The 27,272-nt window shown below is 42.5% G+C and overlaps 1 protein-coding gene across 2 annotated transcripts in view; it reads right to left on the bottom strand.

The window, feature by feature from the left end:
• The window catches only part of MDH2 (malate dehydrogenase 2), a 254,993-nt gene extending 227,884 nt beyond the window's left edge, over nucleotides 1–27,109 (bottom strand). The window contains exons 1-9 of one of the 2 annotated variants that reach the window (XM_082247781.1): nucleotides 26,903–27,109; nucleotides 19,227–19,395; nucleotides 18,779–18,862; nucleotides 18,560–18,669; nucleotides 16,256–16,381; nucleotides 14,760–14,837; nucleotides 10,634–10,733; nucleotides 10,054–10,205; nucleotides 8,427–8,820 (exon numbers count right to left, since the gene is read on the bottom strand). In XM_082247781.1, coding sequence (XP_082103907.1) covers nucleotides 8,689–8,820; nucleotides 10,054–10,205; nucleotides 10,634–10,733; nucleotides 14,760–14,837; nucleotides 16,256–16,381; nucleotides 18,560–18,669; nucleotides 18,779–18,862; nucleotides 19,227–19,395; nucleotides 26,903–27,094 — 1,143 coding nt within the window. In that variant the 5' untranslated portion in view covers nucleotides 27,095–27,109 and the 3' untranslated portion in view covers nucleotides 8,427–8,688. Of the gene's footprint in view, nucleotides 1–8,426; nucleotides 8,821–10,033; nucleotides 10,206–10,633; nucleotides 10,734–14,759; nucleotides 14,838–16,255; nucleotides 16,382–18,559; nucleotides 18,670–18,778; nucleotides 18,863–19,226; nucleotides 19,396–26,902 lie in introns of those variants that run through there. The other variant, XM_082247782.1, reaches the window with a different exon arrangement.
• Between the last annotated feature and the right edge of the window lie 163 nt (nucleotides 27,110–27,272).

Below are 27,272 nucleotides of genomic sequence, written 5' to 3'. Positions count from 1 at the left end.
GGTAATCACCAGACAGGTAAAGTCAGACACCTCCCCCAGTAGGACTGCAGCTTACTACAGAGATAAATGTGAAGAGCATAAAACGATTTTTTGCTTTGAGAACATCATCTTTGATGAAGCGCGTCACGTCACCTTCACGTTATTGTCCCCGAAGGACGGGCGAACGGAGCCGTCCGGCCGGCGGCTGTTACCTCTCTCCTTTGGCTCTTGTTATCCGATGCTTGTAAGTGTTTGTCTTTTTATTTAATAAAACATCCGTGGGTTTTATGCTATGGCGTGCTCTTCTGTGTTCCATGGTTGATGTTTCATCTGCATCCTGAGTCCCCAGTGGAGTCTCCAGCAGAGGTCTTAGTGGATTGGTCCCCTTGAACATTCATTTGCTTACTATTCACCTGGAGTCGGTAAGGGTATTTACAATTGGTGTTGCCCTCTCTGGTTTGCATGGTTGGGACCCTCTAATCATTTTATGCTCTTCACATTTATCTCTGTGGTAAGCTGCAGTCCTACTGGGGGAGGTGTCTTATTTTACCTGTCTGGTGATTACCTTTTCACACTCTGGTAAGAAGTACCTATTGAGTTCTTGTGGGGATTGAGTCTCTCTTCTATATTCACGTCTACTCACTAGATTCACTCTTCAACACGGGAACTTTGGTGCCCCCAATCACTTTGGGTGTCACTTTTTTGCTTTTGCTATTTTGGTTTTACGCTATGGCGTTTTGCTTTTTTGTATTTCACATGCCAATACCCTACTGAGGAGATCTACGTGGGAACTGCGAGGTCCACCGGGGTCTACTTCTTGAGGTCTTTTGGAGTTATTATTATTTGGCTTTCACATATCTTGTTTCTGGTAAGCGGTACCTGCACAGTTACCTCACTTCATGTTTCCATTCTTTGGACATTATTACGGACTTTTTTATACCATATAATCACATTATATGTTTCATTTTTTAGCGCAACTTATTTATATTATTGTACTTTTGGGGTGTCAGTCACATTTGAGGTTGCTACTTTTAATTTATTTTATTTTTTGGACTAGCGCAGTTGTTTCCTACATTGTATTCAATTGAAAAACAAACTGAAATATTTTATGGGCCGGAAGTAAAAATAAAAAATTAAAAAAAAAAAAAATGTGGTTGCAGAAGTGTGCACACCCTCTTATAACCGAGGAAGTAGCGGTGTTCAGAATCAAGCAGTCACATTCAAACTCATGTTAAATAGGAATCAGTACACACCTGCCATCGTTTAACCACTTCCCGCCTGCCCTATAGGCAAATGACGGCGGGAAGGTGGTCACATTATCCTGACCGGACGTCATATGACACGGCAGGATAATGCGCTCTGCGTGCCCCACTCTGACACACCGCATCTTCGATCTCGGTAAAGAGCCAGAGCCTACTGCCGTAGGCTCTTTACCATGTGACAAGCTGTGTCCAATCACAGCTGGTCACATAATAAATAGGAAGTGCCGTTGATCGGCTTTCCTCAGTTCGTGCCTGACAGGCACGAGTAGAGGAGAGCCGATCTGCAGCTCTCCTGACAGGGGGGTCTGCACTGGTAATCAGAGCATTGATTACCAGTGCAGACCCTTGAGGGGGGGTGCCACTAGAACCACCAGGGATGCCCACCCATGATCCCTGGGATGCCAACCAGGGATGGAAATCAGGGCTCAGGGAGCCCGCCCATGCCCTTCCCACCACTGCCGCCCATCAGTGCCCATCAATGCTGCATATCAGTGCCACATATCAGTGCCTGTCAGTGTGGCCTCATCAGTGCAGGAAAAAAAACATGTATCTATTTACAAACTTTTATAACATAAAAAAACTTTTTTTTTTTTAAACTTTTCGTTTTTTTTTTATTTGTTTAGCAAAAAAGAAAAAACCTTGAGGTGATCAAATACCACCAAAAGAAAGCTCCATTTGTGGGAAAAAAAAATTACATAAATTTGGTTAAGGTACAGTGTTGCATGACCGCGCAATTGTCATTCAAAATGCAACACAGCGCTAAAAGCTATAAAATTGGCCTGGGCGGGAAGGGGGAAAAGTGCCCGGTATTGAAGTGGTTAAAATGCCTCTGATTAACCCCAAATAAAGTTCAACTGTTCTAGTAGGTCTTTCCTGACATTTTCTTAGTCGCATCCTACAGGAAAAGCCATGGTCCACAGAGAGCATTAAAAGCATCAGAGGGATCTCCTTGTTAAAAGGTATCAGTCAGAAGGATACAAAAGAATTTCCAAGGCATTAGATATACCATGGAACACAGCGAAGACAGTTATCAAGTGGAGAAAATATGGCACAACAGTGACATTACCAAGAACTGGACGTCCCTCCAAACTTGATGAAGAGGCGAGAAAAAAAAAAAAAACTGGTCAGGGAGGCTGCCAAAAGGCCTACAGAAACATTAAAAAGAGCTGCAGGAATATCTGGGAAGTACTGGCGGTGTGGTACATGTGACAACAATCTCCCGTATTCTTCATAGGTCTGGGCTATGGGGTAGAGTGGCAAGACAGAAGCCTTTTTTTTTTAATGAAGAAAAACATCCAAGCCTGGCTAAATTTGCAAAAACACACCTGAAGTCCCCCAAAAGCATGTGGGAAAATGTGTTCTGGTCTGATGAAACCAGGGATGAACTTTTTGGCCTTAAATTCCAAAAGATATGTTTGGTGCAAAAACAACACTGCATGGTGGTGGCAGCATCATGCTTTGGGGGTTTTTCTTCAGCTTAGTCAAGATAGAGAATTATGAACAGTTCCAAATATCAGTCAATATTGGCACAAAACCTTCAGGCTTCTGCTAGAAAGCTGAACATGAAGAGGAACTTCATCTTTCAGTATGACAGCGACCCAAAGCATACATCCAAATCAACAAAGGAACAGCTTCACCAGAAGAAGATTACTTTTAAATGGCCTAGCCAGAGCACAGACCTGAATCCGATTGAAAATCTGTGGGGTGATCTAAAGAGGGCTGTGCACAATCTTCACCACGTCGGTAACAACCCATGCAATCCATACTTACAAAGAAACCAAAACAGATAAGTTCAGATAATAAGTTATGTGAAATAAAATGGAATGACACAGGGAAAAAGTATTGAACACGCTAACTTAAATTTATTACCTCATACAAAAGTATTTGCTGTTAATGACAGTCTCAAGATGCCGCCTGAATGGAAAAACTAGTCAAATGCTTTGCTCAGGTGTGATTTTGGCCCATTCTTCCACAGTGTTCTAATCTTGAAGGTTCCTTGGACTTCTATGAACTCCGATCTTTAGTTCTTTCTATAGATTTTCTATTGGATTCATGTCAGGTGATTGGCTGGGTCATTCTAGCATTTTTTTTTCCTTCCTTTTAAATCTATTGAGAGAGTTTCCTTGGCTTTATGTTTGGGATCATGGTCTTGCTGAAATGTCCACCCTTGTTTCATCTTTATCATCCTGGTAGAGGTTTATGAATGTTGGCCATGAGTGTCTCAACAATTTTCTATACATCCTGGTATATGGCAGCAGATCTGTTATCAAGAATGTCTTGGTACATTTTGCCACTCATCCTTCCTTCAGTCATATGAAGTTTGCAAGTACCGTGTGCTGAAAAACAGCCCCCAAACCATGATGTTGCCACCACCAAACTTCACTGTTGGTATGGTGTTTTTGGGGTGATGTGCAGTGCCATTTGACCTCCAAACATGGTGTGTTTTATGGCATCCAAAGAGTTCAATTTTGGTTTCATCTGACCAGACTGTATTCTCCCAGTATTTCCCAGGCTTGTGTAAATGTTGTGCAGCAAACTTTTAAACGAGCTTCCACCAGTGTTAATTTTGGCAGCAAATTTCAAATTAGTTTTAGTCTTAACTAAAATGCCATTTTAGTTTCATTTGTATTTTAGTGATCTGAACTGTTTTAGTTAAGTAAAAATCTAATAAAGTTATTATTTATGGTATTAAGGTTTGAACACGCATGTGATATAACGTCTTTATAAATAAAACCGGGTTTCATAAACAAAACTATTGCTTTTTGACAAACAGAAGTGCAACTTTAAAACCCAAAAAACTGTACTCTATTGGCTGTAAGGTAATTGCACATATTACCTGAATATATAACCAACATAAATATTAGGAAAACTATAGGAAAAGCATTTTTCTTAATGGTTTTCCTCTTTAAGCAGCTTAGTAGATGTCCCTTACTTATGCTGTGGTGCAAATACATGGTCAAACTTTAATGTGCTAATATCACAGGCTCTGGATGGAATTGTGTTGCCGATTTATAAATGGCCAGCAGGAGTGTTAATTGTGATGTCAATTTTCAATTTAGCCTTAGGTATAATCCCGTGACTAAAAATGCCATTTTAGTTTTAGTCATATTTTAGTCATCTGAATTGTTTTAGTCGACTAAAATTGTGTTAATATACTCAACAAAATGAACACTGGCTTCAACATGCTTTTTCTTCAGCAATGGAATCTTGAGTGGTGAGCGTGCGTACAGGCCATCCATAATGGTTGAGTGCATTACTGATTGTCTCCTTTTAAACAATTGTACCTGCTAATTCAAGGTCTTTCTGAAGCTCTCCAGAAGTGGTTCTTGGCTCTTAGACAACTCTTCTGAGAATACTTTTCACTCCTGTGTCAGAAATCCTGTGAGGAGCACCTGGTAATGGCTGGTTTATAGTGAAATGTTTTTCCCACTTCTGGAATATGGCCCCAACAGTGTTCACTGGAACATTCAGAAGTTTAGAAATCCTTCTAAAAACCAATGCCATTAGTATCTTTTGCAACAAGGATGCAAATATCTTGAGACAGCTCTTGCTTTTATCCATCAGAAGTTGTATGTGCAACACCTTTTTATAGGCCAACAGTTGAGACTGAGCCAGCTGATATAATTTGCACTAACCAAGGGGCCAGGATTGCTTTTTATGCCTTATTGCACCTCCCTTTCTTCAGGTGTTCATATACGTTTTCCCTGTGCCATTCTATTACACACAACTTAATTTCTGAGCTTACTTGTTTTGGTTTATTTGTATGTATCAATTTCATGGGTTGCTACCGACTTGTGACCATTACCTAGAAAAATGAATGTGTTCAATACCTTGTTTTTTTACCCACTGTTGCCAGATGAGGGCCTTCACTGCTCACCTCCACTAGATCACAGGCATTTGTTCTCTCTCAGATTCAAACCTCCTCACATACTTTCTATCCCCTGAAGCAGTAGCTCTGAGCTCACTCCTGTGATGCAAGCAGTGACGACTAGGCCTCACTTAGCAACATCCTGGGGAAGTATTCAAGTCAGGCTTTATAAAGGTAAATGGCCTACACATATTGCAAGGTTATTCTTCATCTTTAGTCAGGGCTGCACAGTTAGATTTAATCTATAAACATCTCTTATTTTTAGTAAAGGTAACCTATGCTGCTAAACTTCCATCATTTTGAGGGTGACTTGGTATAGGGGACTCCTCTGCTGATTATTCTTCTCTTGGGCAGTTTGCTTCAGCAGTAACATCTGAACAAGAAGTTTTTGCAAAGAAATCTTCTGGATCCAGCTTTTGCAGAACATTTAAAATTTCAGAACAAAAAAAATTTTGCGTTTTAGTACACGCTATTACTTAAGCTGGATACACACTATACAACTCTTAGATTTTCTTCCATTAGATTTACTAAAACCATATGAGGAGGCTAAACCTAAACATTTCCAATTTGTATACATCAGGCAGGCCCTTCCATTACATAGTTGAAGGTAAATCTAAAGAAAATCTGACAAAAAGTTGTATTTATAGTGTGTATCCAGCCTTAATGGTATTGTCACCAAAAGCTTATCATTTTAAATTTTTATTCTTTAAAAGCATAGCACCCCTTCTCTTATGTAGCCCTGATTGTTGCAGATGCACAAAACAGGTTTTACAGTTACGCCTCTCAGCTTTTGCCTATTAATCTTCTTACGATCTCTAAGAACTTAGTTCATTTAACCACTTGCCCTCCAGATGGTTTTACCCCTTTCACAAGCAAACCATTTTTTGCCATTTTGCACTACTTTGACAACTGCACCATGCAACACTGTACACAAATTAAACTTATTTAAAACATTGATGGCGCTTTTTGGTGGTATCTGACCACCACTGGGTTTTTGTGCTATAGCCAAGAAAGAAAATTTATTTTTTTTTTTAAACAAACATATCCAATAAAATTTCTTCATAAATTTTTAGCCAAAATGAATTCCGCTACATGTCTTTGTAGAAACAAAAGGATCCCAATGTGTATTATGTTTGGTTTATTGAAATACACTGAACAAAAATTATAAAACAAACACTTGATTTTTGCCCCCATTTATGAGCTGAACTCAAAGATCTCCAAGACTGTACACCGAAGGCCCATTTTCCTCAAATCTTGTTCACAAATCTGTGTAAGGGTCCTTTCACCACGGGCTTTCCACCCGACAAACTCAGTTTTGCTCAGCGGGGATAGGCGGATTGATCCCCGCTGAGCAAAACTGAGTTCGTCGGGTGGAAAGCCCGTGATGAAAGGACCCTTACACAGATTTGTGAACAAGATTTGAGGAAAATGGGCCTTCGGTGTACAGTCTTGGAGATCTTTGAGTTCAGCTCATAAATAGGGGCAAAAATCAAGTGTTTTTTTTATAATTTTTGTTCAGTGTATTTCAATAAACCAAACCTAATACACTCATTGGGATGCTTTTGTTTCTACAAAGACATGTAGCGGAATTCATTTTGGCTAAAAATTTATGAAGAAATTTTATTGGATATGTTTATTAGAAAAAAGTAATTTTTTTTTTTTCTTGGCTATAGCACAAAAACCCAGTGGTGGTCAGATACCACCAAAAAGCTCTATCAATGTTTTAAATAAGTTTAATTTGTGTACAGTGTTGCATGGTGCAGTTGTCAAAGTAGTGCAAAATGGCAAAAAAATGGTTTGCTTGTGAAAGGGGTAAAACCATCTGGAGGGCAAGAAAACAGGTCCGTCTCCGCTCAGACAGACCTTTTAGAATCCCGCTCTCCTCCATGGGAGATCAGATGAAAAAAAACAGACCTCCAGTCCGTTTTCATCCAATCCTCCAGACAGATGGAAAATAAGGGGTTTCCATCCATGTGGATTTCAGAGAGAATCAGATATTTCCTGCTTTGCAGGGATACCAAAAAAAAAAAAAAACCAGCCCATCCCGCTGTTAGTAGAGATCTGTGTTAACTCAAGATCTCACAGCTGTCTGCGCTGCCAATCAGCAGGCCAACCATGAACCATTGGCATGTGTTAGAGCTGGAAGTGCCAGATCGCTGCTTGCTCACAGCAGACCAAAAAATAAATAAAAAAAAAAACCTGCCTGGCACCTGAAACTGCAGGTCCTGGGTAATTAGGTGATATAATTTGCACACCCCTGTGAAAAAAAAAAAAAAATGACAGCACTTTCAGCCCCCAGCCACAAACCAAGCACAGCAGAAGGCATATGGACCATCCCCTGTAGAACACAGGTCCAAGGGAGAGTCTCACTAAGGAAGGGAAGGACAGTGCAGCAAGGTGGGGCAAGGGGAAATCCAGAGCACTCGTGTGGCAGGACAGGGAGAATTCAAAGAGAACTGCGTTTCCCTCTTTGAGGGGGTGTAAAACAGAACTGAAGTCATTCTAGCCAGCTGTCCCACACTCCTCCATTCACTCACCAGCAGCAAGAAAAAACGGCACCAGATCAAGCATGCAACACCTTAATCCTGGGAAGGAGATGGTCAGGATTCCCCGTCAAATATAAGGGCAATGCCCAGTCAACATAGCACGCAATGCATCCGGATCCAGCAGGCTGCAAAGCCACAACCTCATTTACCGGCCAGTGCAACTGCTTAGTCCGCACAATTAGGGTTATGACACAGGATTTAGTTTTAGTGCTTTATAATAGTAAAGGAAACATGGTTACAATTGAAGGCAAGAGGGTCCTGCTCATGTGAGCCAACAGTTGAGGGGCAAGTGGTTAAAAAAATAAAAGTGCAGTTAAGAAAAGGCTCAATATCTCTTCAGGGATCCCTTACACATGCTATAGGGCAGTACAAAACCAACATGAACACTCCCAACATGGCAAAAATAGTTCACACCTGTCGAAGTCATCTTTGAATGCATGCACCAAGGTTACATAACCCACAAGTCACTTTTTCAAGGCCAGTAGCAGAATGCAGTCCTCTAACCCAGCTAAAAGTCACCATCAAGGTCACCCAAACCAGGCAACATTTCATGCATCTGCATTAAACTTAGAAAATTGGCCTCTTCAAAGTGAAAATAGGAGCTGCAATGGCATATACATTTACCAATGCACAGGAAGTTAGGGCTTAGCTAGCACATAATCCCTCACGAAGTGCAACTGCTGTTCAGATGTGCTAAAAAAAAAAAAAAAAAAAAGCAACAATTTGTGAAAGAAAAAAAAAAAAAAAAAACCAAACAAAACACATAAGACATTAGAAAGAATAGGATGTTTAATTCAAATTCAATCTCAACAATATTTGCTTTTCACTGGTAAAAGCAATGGATGTAAGTGCTGTTACTGAGTTACCATTGTATATGCTGCGAGGATATCTTGTTTACTGCAAAAGAAACATTCAGCAAAAGCAATCTATTGCAATTCAGACCTCTCCACAGCATATTTTATGGGCTCAATTCTAAAAGTGTCACCTTGCTTCAATAAATTAGGGAAGTCAACTTCCAAGGTAAGTTTTACATTCACTTGAAGTTCTTTGCAAATTCCTCCCCCTTCTTAATAGAGGCCTTCAATTCTCCCATAGCGTCAGCTACAAGCTTCTCTTCATATGGAGTCAGTTTTCCCAAGCCAAAGTTCTTCTCAATGCCATTTTTCTGTGGAGTAGAAACATTAAAATTCACAGAAAGAATTTGCTTTGTCAAGCACAAAAAAAAAAAAAAAAAAAAAAAAAAAAAAAAAAAAAAGTCAAAGTCTAAATTCACTCATTGTATGAAAAACACACTATTATCCACTTTAATACTTTAGATGAGCACATATGTGCATCTTGCCCTCATGTCAAAGGAGTGATAACTCTACACAACCTTAGGCTCACTCTCCCAGCTTATGTAGCCAAGTTGAAATCTGACTGGAACTTACACCCGAAGACTGGTCAGATATCTGGCACACAACTCAAGAGTATCCCTAAACCTATCCATTTTGGGTTATTAGACAAGTCCATATCTCCTGACCCACAGATAGCCCTACTAATGTAGCACCCACAGGGCTGACAGGGAAGAAATTCTGTCTCCTCTTCCATATTAGGACAGCTGCAAACCGAATTGCTAGATTTTTTGGGAAACCGTTGACAATCACCGTTAAATACAGAGTTACCCGGGAGAGGATACACATCAAAACTGAGGCAACACTACAGGATGATGTGCAACGCTACTCCAATGTCTGACAGCCTTGAGTCCCTGTCCCAAGGCTTTGACAATTAACCTCTTGGGCCCATGACTTTTGGTTTCCCACTGGCACTCTCCGGGCTGCCACCAGACACTCCTCGAACCACTCCATCCTTCCTACATGTCCTTAATCTCCCCCCCCCCCCCTTTCGACACTGGCTGTCTCTTAACCATAACACTGAGGTATGGCTGGGCGGGCCAACTAAGTGCTGGCTACTTAGTTCCTTCCCCGTTTTTTTTTTTTTGTTTGTTTTCCAGTTCTTTCCTCTAAGAGGGTTTAGCACTTCATGACGTGGACCAAGGTTGTGTGTGGTGTTCCTACATATTTTGCTGCTCATAGAACTGTACATTATGGCAGGTTTTCTAATAAGATATTTGAACCCAAAAATTATCCTAGATGGAAAAGTGATCTGCAAACTAGCTATGTTAGTTTCACAACAGTTCGCCTCAGTATGGTGTGTAGTGAAGGAATCATGGGCGTTTAATTCTGCAACACTTTAAATAGTTTTGTTTGGGCCAGGCAAACTAATGTCTAATACAGAACAATGTGACCAGACAAAAAAAAAGCAACAACTATGAGCAATTACAAGTGGCTTGTTGATAATGGTCTGAGTTGCCAACAGTAACCGGGGCACAAATTTAGCACAACTTTTAGGAGATACTTACCCCTAGCAGCAAAGGGGTTGAGAAATATGGGCTCTCAGTCTCTTCAGATCTAACAAAAGAGCATTCCACGACACCCTCCTTCCCATTCATAGCATCCAGCAGTGAAAAGACGAAGCGTGCTCCAGCATAGGCCATGGACAGTGTTGCAGATCCTAGAAAGAAATTGTAAGATAAGCAATTTCTAGGTTTCAACTGCCAACACGTGCTGAAAGCAGATCAAAGGAGGAAACCAACATTCTTTCAATCTCAGGAAAAAAAAAAAAAAAAAAACACACCACACAAAGATAAGGATTTTCAGTGCAACTTTGGAGACTGACTTTGATAAAGACTACAACGTTCCAGAGTGTAAAAGTCCTTTCAAAGTCAGATCAAAGTAGTGCAGGAACCTATCCTAAAGTGATGCAAATTTGGACAGCTCTCATTGACTAGCATGGGATTTCACGTCATGCAACATTCATTTTTAATCTATGCCAGTCACTTGATAATGCTTTCCATTGTTGCTGAAGAAATGACAATTTGACGGTCATACTTATGCTCTATAAAACCCATTTCAAATAAGCAATTACATACGAGTACATACCTGCTCCAGCTTTGGCTTTAACTACTTCTGTCCCAGCTTCTTGAATCCTAAAAACAAGGGGTTCCAGCTGGTCTTGAGGAAATTCTACTTTGGGGGTACACTGAAACAAGTAAAAATATACATGTTCTGTATTAAAGGACCCTTAACCATAAAAGCAACATTTCAGCTTTACAAGCTCAAGTGAGGTTTCAGTTTTCTAGTGGGCAAGTCATCCACGGTAACTGGACTCATGGTTCCTGGTTCTGGTCTACGCACACACCTATGCATATTGGCTCCATAGGCTTCTATGGAGTTGGCAGAGGGACAGGAGGCAATCTACTAGCCCCTAGAAGTCTATGGTGCCAAAGTGTCACAAGGATCTCAGATTAACCACTTGCTGACTGCCTGCCTCAGATATACTGAGCGACTCGCCGTAACCATACATCGCTCCGGGGGGGGGGGGGGGGGGGTGGGAATTGCTGCATGCGTTGAATCACGACAGGGGAAGCCAATCTGCAGAGCTGGGCACCTGCGATCATTCCTCGGGAAGACAGAACAGCGTTCTGCCGTTGTAAACATGGCAGACCCAGTTATCACAGGGCTCCTGTGTTCCTGCCATTACGTAACACAGGTCCCTGTGTTGAGCCAATAAGCCCATCCCCCTCAGCTCACATTTAACCCTTTGAGTGCCCCTAGGTTAACCCCTTCCCTGCCAGTGTCTTTACAGCAAGTGCTTTTTTTTTAGCACTGATTACTGTAGTAGTGTCAATTTCAGTAAAGGGTCCGATCTGTCTGCCGCAATCCCGCTAAAAATATCACCGCCATTAGTAAAATTATTTTTTATTTTATTAAAAATCAAGAGCTCCACAATGGCAGCAGTTCTAGTTAGAATTCAGCCAAGAAAGCCGTTTTATATATGGATCACGCTGGCATCGAAAAGAAAAAGCTAAAAACAAGACAAAAATCCTACATGATCTTGCTGAGCGCTTGCAAAGAGGCTTTGAGAGGTAGATGAGAAATCCCAGCGCTTTCTGCCAGATTACTACTGGGGGTACTATATAAAATTGTTTTTTGCAAGAACTTACCGTAAAACTTTTCTCTGAGTCCTCTGACAGTCGCAGCCCATTCGGTATACTTTCACGAGTGGGTAATGGTGCTCTCTGCAGGAGTAAGCTAGGCAGTGAAGGGTTAATAAACTTCACACAGACACCGCTAGGGGGCCGTCCCTCAGCCATTATCCTGACACAGGCATCAACCCCAAAGAAAAAAAAAAAAAAAAACACAGGGGCGGGGGCTGCGACTGTCAGACTCAGAAAAGAGTTTTACGGTAAGTTCTTACAAAAACTCAATTTCCTCTTACGTCCTCTCGACAGTCGCAGCCCGCTCGGTATACCTTCACGAGTGGGACGTCCCAAAGCAGTGCAGGCGTGCGCGGTGGGAAGACACAACCTAAAGACAAGGTAACGTGTCAAGCAGGCAAAAAAAAAAAAAAAAACACACCACGAACCAACAGGACAACAGAAGCTCACCCAGAAAAGAGACGCAACACGTCTCTTCAAACAACCACCGCACTCAAAACCTTGCGGCCCAAGTAAGCATCCGAGGATGCCATTACATCGAGTTTGTAAAATCTTATGTAAGTGTGCACAGACAACCAGGTTGCTGCTTTGCACACCTGAGCCACAGAAGCCTGATGGCGAAACGCCCAAGAGGCACCGACAGCTCTAGTAGAATGAGCCCCGACAGGGAGGCACCTGACCCTTTTGTCAATGGGCCTGAATAGTCTGTCTGATTCATTAGGAGATTGTTGCAGCAGCGGATGCAGCCAAACCCTTCCGAGGTCCCTCAGGACTTCCTAAAAAAGACTGTAGCAGACAGGTAAACCCTGACTGCCTGGAACACATCCAAGGAGTGTAAGGAAAATTCCTTGGGATGCTTGGGTTTCGCACAAAGCAAAAGGTAAGACAATATCTTCATTGAGGTGGAAGGCAGATACCACCTTGGGAAGAAAAGATGGATTAGGTCTCAAGACCACTTCATCTCTATGAACAACCAGATAAGGTGAGCAGCAAGACAGCGCTGCCAACTCAGACACTCTGCGAGCAGAGGTGATAGCCACCAGAAAGGCAACTTTTTGCGACAACACAGGCAGAGGAATCACTGATGTTTTCAAAGGGGGGCCGTAGTAAAATGGACAACCAAATTCAGGTCCCATGGAGGCAAAGGAGCCTTCCGCGGGGGAGCCAGATGACGCACCCCTTGAATAAAAGGCGCGAATCAAGGAATTAGTCACCAAGGGACGCTGGAAGAAAATGGCTAAGGCCGACAACTGACCCTTTTACGAGGCCAGTGCCAAGCGCCGATTCCACACCTTCCTGCAGGAAGGCCAAAATCCTTGCCACACCAGGCAATATACGCCTTCCAGGTAGAATGGCAAGTCTTCCTGGAGGTAGCTTTCCGTGCCTTAGTAAGGTAGGAATGACAGCATTCGAGATACCCTTCTCTCAAAACTTGGCTTCAACAGCCACACCGTTAAAGCCAGAGACTGTAAAGCAGGATGGAAGATCAGCCCTTGAGACAGTAGATAGTCTCTCAGCGGAAGCCGCCAAGGAGGCTCGACGACCATCTGCACAATGTCTGCGTACCATGACCGACGCAGCCAGTCTGGGGGCCACCAGAATTACCTGCACCCATTCCAACGCCAACCTGCGGAGGAACCTGGATAACAGTTGAATCGGAGGGAAGGCATAAGTCAGCTGATACTGGTGCCAGGGCACCACCAACGTGTCTGTGGCCTAAGCCAGAGGATCGCAGACTCTGGCCACAAACCTTCCCACCTTTTTGTTGAGATGGGACGAACAGATCCCATGTCTGGATTCCCCCACCAGGCGAACAACCTCTGGATGCCAGGACCAATTCCCCTGGTCCAAGGACTGGCGACAGTCCGCCTGCCAGTTTTCCACACCCGGAATGTGAACAGCCAAAAATCGCTGGAATGTGCGTCTCGGCCCAAGACAGGATCTCTGCCACTCTTCGTGCCCCCTTGATAATTGATATAAGCTCCAGCCGTGGTGTTTTCCGACTGAACACAAACCGGGCGACCCTGTATCAGAGTTGTCCAATGGAACAAGCAGAGCTTGATTGCCCAGAGCTCCAAGACATTTATCGGCAAGGAGGATTCCTCCGCCGACCATGTCCACTGGGCACAAATCGTGTCCAGAACTCCACCCCAGCCCGACAAGCTGGCATCCGTGGTCATCACCGTATAGAATAGAGGTCTAAAAGACTCGCAGGCTCGTCCCCGTCCTCAGGGCACTGTCGTTGCGAGGCCTGGGCGCACCAATGACCTGCGATGCTGGTTGGCAGGCTGGGACTCCATAAGGATTTAGATTATCCAGTGCGAGGCCCAGCTCTGCTGTCGCTTGAAGTCCTCCAGGGATCCCCCTGACTAACTAGTGATAGTGAGTGAAAGAAAATATCCAATTTTAAAAAATTGTTTCAAGGAAAAAAAAAAAAATCCTGAGAACTGAGACATATGGGAAGACCTAGACCTACTCCTGACGCTAGGCAGCATTAAACTGGAGAACAGTGCCAACTGTCAGGAAAATTGCTGAGGGACGGCCCCCTAGAGGTGTGTCTCAATGTAGATTTTTTTTTTTTTATTAACCCTTCACTGCCTAGCTTACTCCTGCAGAGCGCCATTACCCACTCGTGAAGGTATACCGAATGGGCCGGGACTGTCAGAGGACATAAGAGAAAAAGCTCTTTAAATGCTTGAGATAATCTTAACGCCTACATTTTTCTCAAACAAAAACATGTTATACTTACCTGTTCTGTACAATGGTTTTGCACAGACAGTGGTCCTCTTCTAGAGTCACAGCCAACAATCCACTCTTCCCTTTTTGTGTGTGCACCCTGAGAAAACCAGCTGCTGAGGGGGAACACAAGTGCACAGCTTGGCTACATCACAGCTGCCTCCTCATAGGCTTTGACTGCAGTTGAAGGTTTTTACCTTAATGCACAGAATGCATTAAGGTAAAATGCCTTCTGGGTTTACAATCAATACTGAAAACAGGCAATTATTTGACCAAGCAAGTTTCAGAAAAAAGCTTAAACTTGTGCACACAAGAATAATGATAGAAGATACCTGAGAAATCAGAGGTACAATAGTTTTGCCAGCATGTCCACCAACTACAGGAACATTCACACGTGCTGGATCCAACCCCTAAAAAAAAAAAAAAAAAGAAATTTTTAAATAGAGCTTTAAACACCCAAATCACAATCTAGTAAACATTCAATTCAGAAGGGAAAAAAGTGGGGATGCTGTGTGAAAACAGAAAGGAATGATCTGCAAATCTCACAAAGCCATATTTTAGTCACAATAGAAGCCATCAAATATTTAAAATGATCATGGCACCAACACATCTCAAATAAGTTAAGACAGGGCCATGTTTATCATTGTGTAGCATCCCCCCTTACCAACATTCTGTAAATGGAGACCAGTTGCTGGAGCTTTGGGAGAGGACTCTTGTATTTTTCAATTCAAGATGCACCAAATATTTTCAGTTGGTGAAAGGTCTGGACTGCAGGCAGCCCAGTTAAAACCACCCAGACTTTTACAAAGCCATGGTATTGTCAAATGCGACATGTGGTTTGGCATTGTCCTGCTGAAATATGCAAGGGTGTCTGGATGGGATCATATGCTGCTCTAAAACCTGGCGATAGCTTTCCTTTCCAGAAGTGCAAGCTGCTCATTTCATACACCCTTATGGACCCCACACCATTAGAAATGCAGGCTTTTGAATGAACAGACCATTTTAAATGAGCATTGGCCCAGACTGGCATCTGTGGATCATGTTCAAATATAGCTTCTTTGCATGAGGGAGCTTGAACTTGCATTTTTTTTGGATGGTAGGGTGAATGGTGTCTGCAGACAGTGATTTTTGGAAGTATTCCTGAGCCCATGTCCATCACAGAATCACACCTGTTTTTAATGCAGAGCTGTCTGAGGGCCCAAAGCCATCTAGTATTGTGTTTCAGCCTTGGGCACAGATTTCTCAGAATATGGAGATGTACTCTAAATGATATTTAAAAGTCTGTCTAAAAATTGCAATTTATGTTGAACATTCTGAAATTGTTTGACATCTTTTCATAGATAGGGGAAACTCTGCACATCTTTACTTCTGAGACACTCTGAACCTCTATGATGGCCTTTTTATACCCAATTAACCTAATTTGTTGCAAAAAAAATGCTCTTCCTTGTTAGTACCACTTTGCAAGCTTTGTTGCCCAGTCCTAACTTTGAGGCCGTGTTGTTGCTATCGTTTTCAAAATTACCTTCATTTTAGTAGGTCCAATTTCTCCCAAAATATTTGAAATAGGTTTCATATGCTGCATTTTGAGTACAAAGACCAAAAATTTTGCCATTCAAGCTAATAGAAATTGGGCCGGTCAAATGTATTCCACAGTCAGATAAATGCACATGAGGTTGCCAACACAAATATCCATGAGCTCATTAACTAATGCAACAAATCCCACCATTCATCTGTGTGCATCATATTATGGTACCAAGAACAAAAAAGTGCGAATAGCACCTGAAAATCTCAACTTGAACTATACTGTGAAAAAGTTTGCTTCACTTACCTTCAGCTCAGCTACAAATGTGTTGGCTCGAACAATGTCCAGGGTAGTAACACCAAAAATACGGTTAGGATTGTAAACACCATGTTTCTTAAAAACTTCAGAAGTAATAGGAATAGTTGAGTTCACCTATTAAATAAAAAAAAAAAAATAAAAAAAATATCCTTTGTAAATTTTTATTAAAGCTCCAATTTGCAATCATAGTTCATTCTAGATCGCAGAAAGGTGCTACTCAGAGCACGAGGATATATCAACCCAAAAGAAAATCTTTGCTTGGCAATTGTGGAAAATAGGCAGACCCCCCCACAACCACACACACACACACACTCATAAGCAGCCAAGCTTTTCCTTAACAAGTAAGCTTTGATCTGTTCACAAGCTGTTTAAAAGTACGTATAACTTATCTGGGCAACAATGAGCATATGCAGAAAGATTGATCTTTTGCTTGGTAAAAAAAAAACGTTTAAACAGGTAATTAAGGGAAAGCCCACATATGGAATAAAGTGTGGTATGCAATGCCTCTTCCCAAGAGCATCCCTAAATGGATTGGATACAGCAGGCTAGTCCATTTTGCTAAAATTTCATTGCAGCAACTCAAAATGGTATTTAGTTTGTATGGACCCCCATGTGCTTGTATGCATGCCTGACAATGTTGGGACATGCTCCCAACGACAACGGATGGTGTTCTGGGGTATTTCCTCCTTGATCTAGACCAGGGCATCACTGAGCTCCTGAACAGACTGAGGTGCAAACTGGTGGCGTCGGATGGCCCGAAACATGTCCCAGAGATGTTCTATTGGATTTAGATCACGTGAGCATGGAGGGCCAGTCAATGGCAATTCCTTCATCCTCCAGGAACTGGCTGCATACTCTCACCACATGAGGCCGGGCATTTTCATGCACCAGGAGGAACCCAGGACCCATTGCACTAGCTTAGGGTCTGTCAATGGGTCCAAAGATTTCATCCCAAAACCTAATAGCAGTCAAAGTGCCATTGTCTAGCCTGTATGTCGCCATGGATATGCCTCCCCAGACCATCACCAAACCAGTCATGCTGAACAATGTTTTAGGCAGCATAACTTTCTCCTAGGCTTCTCTAGACCCTTTCACATGTGCTCAGGGTGAACCTGTTCTCATCTGTGAAAAGCAGAGCACCAGTGGTAGACCTGCTAATTCTGCTGTTCAATAGCAAATGCCAATCGAGCTCCACGGTGCCAGGCAGTGAGCACAGGGCCCACTAGAGGATGCCAGGCCCTTAGGCCACCCTTATGAGTTTGGTCAGAGACATTTACACCAGTAGCCTGCTGGAGGTCATTTTGGAGTGCTCTGGCAGTGCTCACCCTGGTCCTTCTTGCACAAAGGATAAGATACCGGTCCTGCTGATTGGTTAAGGACCTTCTACAGCCCTGTCCAGCTCTCTTAGAGTAACTACATGTCTCCTGGAATCTTCTCCATGCTCTTGAGACTGTTGGGAGACATAGAAAACCTTCTGGCAATTGCACCTATTGATGGGCCATCCTGGAGGAGTTGGACTGCCTGTGTACCCTCTATAGGGTCCAGGTATCGTCTCATGCTACCAGTACTGACAGCCAAATGCAAAACTAATGGAAGAAAAAAAAAAAAAAAAAAAGTGTCAGTGACCTCTACCTGTAAAACCACTCCCGTTTTGGTGGGGGGGGGGGTTCTCATTGTTGCCCATCTAGTACACCTGTCGGTAATTTCACTAACACCAAAGCAGCTAAAACTGATTAGCAACCCCCTCCCTCTGCTACCTAACTGACCAGATCAATATTCCAGGAGTTTAATTGACTTGATGCCATATTCTGAAAACTTTTTTTGAGCAGTGTATTTAGAGAGCGTATGGAATGTTCACTAACCCAGTCAGGGTTTAATGCAATGCGTGTCCCATTTAAGATATTTCCTCTCACTTCCAGTCTTGTAGCTACAACCAGAAATCTCCCCCCAAAGTGAGGTAAATCACCACTTCTACAATTTTTCATAAAATGTCCTCTATTCCATTTCTGGTGACAACTTAAATAACCTAACAAGAACAGCCAGTTTTCTTAGTTTTATATAAAACACTGGCTTAGGCCTGGTTCACACCTAAAAGTTTAGTCTTGCAGAAACACTACAGTTCATCTAACATGCTTTCCTATGGGTCACGTTCACAGCAGATTTTTCCCACTGGTGCATTTTTTTTTTTTTGGAAGGGTCAAAGGGTAAAGATCCAAAGATTGATCTGTGCTCCAGAGCATCAGTACAAGCAAGAAAATCTACATAAAATTACAGTGTAAACACTAAACTCACAGGATTGGCGATGATGCAAATCATGGCTTCTGGGCAGGTTTTAGCACAGGCATCAGTCAGTGTGGCGACAATAGATGCATTTGTGTTAAACAGATCATCACGAGTCATGCCTGGAGTCAACAGAAAAAATAAATTTGTCCAAGCATATGTGCCAAAATGAAACATTATTGCAGATAAGGAACGTATATTGGTCATCTCTTAGATTAGATTAAAACATACCAGGTTTTCTGGGAACACCAGCAGGGATTACTACAACATCAGCACCTTTCAGGCTCTCTGGAAGTTGCTCGGCTCCAATGTATCCTGTTGATTTGAATTTTGAAATGGGTTGAAAGAAAGCAGAAGCACACAAAAAAAAAAGACAGACAGTGCAGCTCCTCATTAAAATACTACAGGCGGGTTCACACCAGATGCAGTCCAGTGTATTCCAGTGGCCCTGGATCACACCAGTGCAGCCAACAAAAATAGAACATGCTGCATTTTTTTTCCCCGTTTTGAACGCAGCAAAAAAAAAATTAAAAAAAGTTTGCTAAAAGCCCTGTGTATAGCTCACACGGCAGCTCAACTGGTGTTCTACTTTGTGTGTTTGCAAACTAGTAAGCACTATGACAAAGTAATTGCTAGCAATAAACTATATAATATAATGTAAATGGGTCATTCCTGTTACCTGTCACTTTGGCTCTGGTTTCAATGTGGCTCAGATCTGCGGCAACCCCTGGTGTGTGAGCAATATCATAGAGGGCAAGGTTGCTGATTAAAGGACTGTTCTTCAAAAGCAAGGAAAGAGGCTGCCCAATGCCCCCAGAGGCTCCAAGTACTGCCACCCTGGCATTGTTCTGTGAAGATAACATAATAAACCACTTAAAATCGTGCAGATTACTACAGAATAAAAGCTGCAGAATATAGCCCAAATATATATATATATATATACACACACACACACACACACACACACACACACACAGTAAAACCTTGGATTGCGAGCATAATTCGTTCCGGAAGCATGCTTGTAATCCAAAGCACTCTTATATCAAAGCGAATTTTCCCATAAGAAATAATGGAAACTCAGATGATTCGTTCCACAACCATTTATTCATAAATCCTTCAATTTATAGTCCATATAAAAAGATTATAGCATTGCGATAGGTTATATAACCATAAAATGTCCATCCACAAATAGCCGCTTCCACAAGGGGATTGGAAGCAAAATCCAGCAGGAGCTACAGGGTATCAAAGAGAAGAGAGGCGCCTCTAAGTGTAGCAATATGGTTCCATTTAATGAAGGTACAAAATTTAGCAACTCACATGGTTGATGAATAAAACAGGCACAAGTATGCAGGCATCCGGGGTAAAGCTGTTCACATAGACCATAGTCTGCACCGCCGGCTGCTAGTCTGTAATCCTGAACGGGAAGACCCCCCTGCAGTAAAGTGATCTTAAAGCGAGGGGCAGCATGGAAAGGATGACGTAGATGGCGGTGCGGAGGATGGTCCTATGTGGACAGCTTTACCCCTGATGCCTGCATCCTTAGATGTGCCTGTTCCAATCATCAACCATGTGAGTTGCTAAATGTTGTACCTTCATTAAATTTAGCCATATTGCTACACTTAGAGGCGCCTCTCTTCTCTTTTATACTCAGCTGGGACTTGAGGCTACTTGTATATCAAGACATCGCTTGTATATCAAGTCAAAATTAATTTAAAAATTTTGCTTGTCTTGCAAAGCGCTCTTAAACCAAGTTACTCTCAAACCAAGGTTTTACTAATATATATATATATATATATATATATATATATATATATATATATATATATATATATATATATATATATATATATATATATATATATATATATATATATATATATATATATATATATATATATATATATATATATATATATATATATATATATATATATATATATATATATATATATATATTTTTCACCATGACCAATGTTACACAATTAAAGTTACTGCCATGAGAAAGTACAGGGACTGCCATTGCTGGCCTACTGTTAAATATGCAAGTGAATGATTCTTTAAATGCTCAGGGCCCTTTCACACGGGCGCTCCGTATGTCCGCAAATCATCCTATTTTTTTGCGGATGATTTACGGACATAAAGTCCATGGCATTGCGGATGTCAGCGGAATACCATCCACTGACATCCGATTTTCTTCCTTTCAGTTCAGTTTTTTGGAACAGAACCCTATTTTTCCTCCGTTCAAAAAACGGAAAGGAAGCAAAATCGGATGTCAGCGGTGTAATCTGCTGACATCCGCAATGCCCATAGACTTACATTATGTCTGTGAAAAAAAAAAAGTGCCGGAGCGGATCGCAATGCGGTCCGCTCCGTATGAAAGAGCCCTTACTCTTTCTACAGGCAGTCCCCGGGTTACAAACATCCTACTTACAAACAAATGGAGGGAGACAACAGGAATTGAGATGAAATCCATCCATAGGAAGGGAAATTCACTCCTGTAAAAGTTCTCATGGGAAAAAAGGTGTCTCCACTGAAGCTTTATCACCAATCCTTGTCTTCCTAAAAGTTTTCAAAATCCAGCTGTCATAGGGACAGAAAGTGAGGCGAAACCTTCTGACTAGGGGTACAGACAGCAAAACAATGGAACAGGGGTGTTAACCCTTCCCTATGCAAGCCAAAAAAAAAAAAAAAAAAAATGATTTTGGCTGGGGCTACACCCTAAAATGTACATGTTCCAACCATACAAACCTACAGTCCCCATCTTGTTTGTTACCCGGGGATCGCCTGTATAAGTGATACGCCAAATCATTTGGACAATTTTTCTTCAGTGTGAAGTCATACACTGCACCACAAGGACGCACAGGAATCAATGGTTTCCTATGCATCTCAATCGCACTGCAACAAAGCCTAAGGCTGCGCTGCAGTTTTTTGTAGTGCACTGTGCTGTTTCACATGGCAATGTATAGCAGTGCAGCCCATTGCAATGAGGTGTATGTTTTGTACAAAAAAAAAAGAAAGCCTGGTATGGCGATGAAATCGCACACCACACTGCCCCCTACAGCAGTCGGCAATGGAGAGCTGCCGATGCTGTACAATGCTCCAGCAACTATTGCAGTGGGAATAGATCCTCAAGGAGGGAAAAAACACAATAGAAAGAAAAATACAATAAAAAAAAAAAAAAAAAAAAAAAAAAAAAAAGATACTGGCCACTGGATGAGTAGAAAAGTTTCTCCATCGTGTTATATTTCTTGTAAACTCTGGTTACAAGTGCTCATGTTTGTACAATGAACAGGTGAAAAGTCTTCCCTAGTCTGGCCAGCATCCAACCTTACTCAATGTCAATACCACTTAGGCCCCTTGGACACTAGGCATTTGGCCCACGTACACCCATTCAAAGGATTTTAGGGTGTCTGAGAGGCACAGGTGCAGCATTCAGCCCAGCTACCTGAAGCAGGCTTAAAAAAAAAAAAACTGGCTTGACAGGGCTTAATGCTGCACCAAGTGGTACTTCTACTTAGGGCTCTATGCATTTAGAGATGGATGCCTGGAAGGCAGAATAAGATTCCAGCATAGACTGAAAGGTTGCAGACAGCAGGGCTGGGCACTGCACTTGTGCTTCCCAGCACACTAAAATGCCTGGAGAGGACGCATGCTAAAACATCTAGTGTGCAAAGGGACTTCGGCTCCATTTACACTTCGCAACTTCAAAGTCATAATTTCCTGTGCATCTTTACACTCTGGCACCACGTCGCATCAAAGTAGTGCAACCACCTTTTCAAAGTCGCTGCAACTTTGAGTTACACCCATCTAAACAGGCATCATTGAAAACAATGGGCTGCAACTTATCCTGCAACAGTGTCCAAAGTGGTAGAAGTGTAAATGGAGCCCTAAAACCAATTAAAAAAAAAATAAAAACAGACAAAAACCGTCTGCATGTGTGAAAGGGCCCCAACACTACCAGCATGCCAGAAATGCCAATTGTCACAGGTGATGGTGTGCTCAACCATCAAATCTCTGGTATTACAACTATGGCAGTTAAAGATTGAACAGAAGAAAATATGGCAGCTTCCTTGACTAAAAGGATAGGAGGATTTAGTTCCACTTTAAGCGGAAACAAGATTAAAATCAAAAGTACTATTTTTACATTTTATTTTTTCCCCTGGAGTTAGCCGGTAGTAGGCAAAAAAGATACTTCTGTCAGGTTGATTGCCATCTACATGACCTGGTGACAGAAAGGGATGGGAAAACCAATTCAGGACGACAATTCTTTCAATGTGGGAACTGTTTCAGGGACAACCAAGAAGGGAATATCTACACTTTGGAGTGATAGCATCTTGTTTCCAGACTGGTCTCCAGAGCAAAGCGTAAAAAGAATCTCCCTAATGGGGATACCAACAAAAAAATAAACTTGTTTCTAAACCCCCCCAAGGCGGCTATTGAGGGCACCCCCCCAAAGCCCCAGCAGGGGGAAAAAAAAAAAAAAAAAAAAATTACCCTTGCAGTGGGAATTGTGGAGGTTACAAGGGTTAAAGCGGAGTTTCACCCACATTTTACAATGCCCTCCATGCAGCAATTGTGTGAATCCTAAAAATGAGTTGGCATTTTTATTTTTTTCTCTCCAGTTTGCTTACCTTATTTATGGAGCAAAATAGTTTCACTACCTCCTTATTCAGCCAACTACGTCATTTCCGGCTTTGCATTGGCTCCTGGGAGAGGAGTGTCATCAATCCCAGGAGTCAATGGGCTATAGAAACCCAGCCTGCAAGCTGTGGGACTCGCAGCGCACTGTGCGAAATCCGGAAGAGGGACACTGCGGCTTCAGATGCCCACACCGCAGATGGCTGCGCTGTACAACTGCTCAAAGCATGCAATTCATGCTGCGATGTAAACAAAACAGGGGACAGTTTACTGGATATCTTTATTTAAATGCACGAGCCACGACTATTCTAGGGGTATTTTTAGCTAAAAACAGAACTCCGCTGCTTTAAGCCTAGTAGAGGAATAAGGTGCAATACCTCATTTCTCACTCCAGATGTTTCCCTCCATCTGCAAAACCAGCTCTTAGTCATACAGGCTGACAGTTCACGCTGATGTCATGTATTACAATGAAAGGCCAAAAGTCCTGCACTGTAAACGAGGCAAGGGCTCACCCACAAATCAGGGAGCATCAGAAAGGAGAGCACCAATACCCAATTGGAAGGAATCTGTGCCACCCTCCCTATACCCCTTTGACTTTAATTGGCATTAGATAAGACTAGGACTCATTCACACATGCTTTGGACTCTGAAGAGTTTGTTTGGTTTGCACATCGAAAGCATTTGACAGGTACCAAGGAGGCATGGTATTGCTTCCTCGCTGCCTACTTTAACCCCTTGATTGCCTAACTACCACAGAGCAGCCCCATTCACTTCAATTGACAGGAGGTATAACTCCTGCCACCACAGCTAAGGGGGGGGGGAATGTCTCGAGTGCAGGTTTTTAACCACCCATCAACTACACTAGGAATATGGAACAAATTATATGGTACATAGGAAATGAAAAAAAAACACCTGGAGTCAAACCCAATTAATGGCTAGCACCCACATTGTCTGCATCTGAACCCAGGGAAATGAAGGTTGGTATGCTCACTGGTTCCAGCAAAAGCTTCTCTAGGCCTCCACAACACTGATATACAAGAGGGGGAGCCTACAAAAAGTGATTCATGTGGGAAAAGGAATCTGGAAGCCAAGCCTTAGCCTAAACCTTCCCTATCAAAAATGTTTTGCATTTAGTTCTACTTTGTCAGCCTGTTCTGAAAGCAGCATGGAGGCTGTCACTGTAAAAATGCTAGTTGCCTGGCTATCATGCAGATGTCATTTCTTGAATTTTTGGAGAGAGATTTCCTGGGACAAGCATGCATTTGAAGACTCCAGACTTCCATTTGCTGGGTGCATGACCCAGATGTGTTTTATACATGACTTGTCCCAGCTATAGGCTTGGGAAAACCGAGAGGGAGCCATCTAAATATTAACCACTTTCTGGCCATGAACGCTCCTGTACGTCCTTGAGTTGCAGTGGTTATACCGGGATAATGCCTGCGGCAATGCACTTTGTAAAAGCAATACTATCGGCTGGATTGCTTTTTACAGGTGGTAGGAAGGGTCCCCTCTAAGGTTCTCCTATCCCACAGGAAGTCTAGGACTGCAGCTGGCGGTTTTGCTGGGTAACCATAGAAATCATCAAGGATTGCAACGTCCCCATCCCCAAACATCTCTATGGTCCAAGGCTCGCTTTACACTAGAGCGGGCCCAAAGTCCTGTGTTTGATAGGGCACTGCGCAACGTGACATGGGAAAAAAAAAAAAAAAAAAAGGGTGCTTGCAGTCTGACTCATGCACCCTCAATCGCACAGTGGGCTGAGGAGTGTGGAGGTGCCATTTACAATGAATGGCAGCCCTGTGTGTCTCACAAGAGCAGTACAATGGAAGGTGGTTGTGGGAAGTCAATGAGGTCCGCACCTGCAATGCCCAGCCTGCACTAGTGTGAACCGAGCCCAAGAAACCAGAAGTGGCGAGTGTTTCTTCACTTACTCGTTTGTTTTGTGTTTATTGGCTGCTTACCGGCCAGTGAAGCACCTGATCAGACCAATCTGTGTCTAATTGGCTCCTCTGGAAGCCAGAGCAGAGATCTGGGGTCTAAAAGATCCCCAGATCTTTCCATAAGGATTACCTGTCATGGCCCATGCTATCACAAAGTATTTTGTTCATCCCTTGTGTTAGAAATAAAGTATCATTTTTTTTCCTCAGAAAGTGTTAAAAAAAAAAAATTATAGATCAGTGCCTCCCACACGCAAAAGGTGAACACATACATAGGTCACACAAATGTGTACACCACACATTAGGTATCACCACAAACATAGTGAGCAATAATGCTAACACCAAACCTCCTCTAACTAAAACCTATAAAAAAAAAAAAAAAAAAAAAGTGTTGCCTATGAAGATTTTTGGGGTACCATAGGTTTGTTACCAGTCCACAAACATGCACAATTTTAGCCACTTGCCGACCGCCAGCAGTACAAATTCTGCAGCAGGTCCGCTCTGTCCCACGAAATGACCGCAAGACACTGCAGGACCGCGCTCGCCCATTCGCCACATGGAATGCTGTTCTGCGGGTCCGGCAGCAGCGATTGCCGTCGAGCACCTGCACTCTCTCCCTGTGGAGACTGAACGGCAGTGTGCCGTTGTAAACACGACTGTTCTGTCAGCAATGAACATAGGGCTCCTGTGTTCCTCCTATTCAAGAACACAGGTCCCTGTGTTCTTTCCATAAGTAAAGCCCCACACACAGTTAGAAAGCACCTAGGGACACATTTACCCTTTACTCGCCCCTGGTGTTAACCCCTTCCCTGCCAGTGTCATTAGTACAGTAACAGTGCATATTTTAAGCACTGATTACTGTAGTAATGTCACTGTTCACCCCCAAAAATGTCAGTAAGGTGTCCGAGCTGTCTGCTGCAATATTGCAGTCACTGATTGCTGCCATTACTAGGAAAAAAAAAAAAAAAAATTCACACACACTATAATATATATATATATATATATATAGAATAACTTTTACGCAAACCAAACAAGAAACTTATTCTTACGGGGTTTTTTTTTTTTTTTTTTTTTAACCACAAATATGTACGGCAGCCTAAAATGATAAAAAAAAAAAAAAAAAAAAAAAAAAAAACGGACCTGGTCATTGAGGGGGAAAAAAAAAAAAAAAAAATCTTCCAGTCCAGAAGTGGTTAGAGCGTGGCATTTTAGGTATTTACTCAGCGCAACATCACCTTTTATATTTTACCAAACAATTAGGTAATATAGCGCATTTCTGTGCATTAAAAGTGTAATTTGCTAAATAAATCATTTTAAGAACACACACACACACACACACACACACACACACACACACACACACACACACACACACACACATACATACATATATATATATATATATATATACATATATACACACACACACACACACACACACATATACATATACATATATATATATATATATATATATATATATATACACATACACACACACACACAGCGCTGATTTTTCCTTGTAGGAGAGAAATGTCAGACTCGGCTTGTGAAGCAAGCATTCCCATTCATGAAACAGTCTATAGATCCCTATGAATAGAATAAATGGGATCCTTGCCTTTGCCTGTATGGGGGAATGCAGCAACCTGTGGCTCCCATGGGCAGCCATTGACAAGCCATACCCTGACCTAAAGCAAGGAGGATCAGGCACACAGGCAATCCTGTACTCAGCATTATACCGGCCCCCCTCCACCCCCCGACACATGGCCCCGGACAGACACCTGAGCGCTGGTAGATAGTCCCCGGACGAGGCCGCAGGCGGTGGGTCTGGCGATGCGGGAGAACATGACGGAAGACGGGCACACACAAGCCTTGCAGTGACTCCAACGACCTCCAGCAGCAGAGACAGCGGCAAAGCGAGGGGGCGGAGCTTCCTGGAGCGTCGGACGTGTGCCGTGACCTTCCTCCGTCATAGATAAAGGCCGGCTCCGCGCATGCGTACTACATTAGCACTGCTCAATAGCGGCCTATCTAATTTGGTCGGGTCATGTAGTAATGACAAGCCAGTTCTTGCGCAGGGAGCTGATTATGGGCGCATAATCAGCTGTGGTTACATATTCGTGACATGTGTTCTATTTAGTATGTCGGGTT

Source organism: Pelophylax lessonae, assembly GCF_965119305.1.
Source record: "Pelophylax lessonae genome assembly, chromosome: 2".
Lineage (NCBI taxonomy): Eukaryota > Metazoa > Chordata > Amphibia > Anura > Ranidae > Pelophylax > Pelophylax lessonae.
This window is presented reverse-complemented; position numbering and strand designations above follow the sequence as displayed.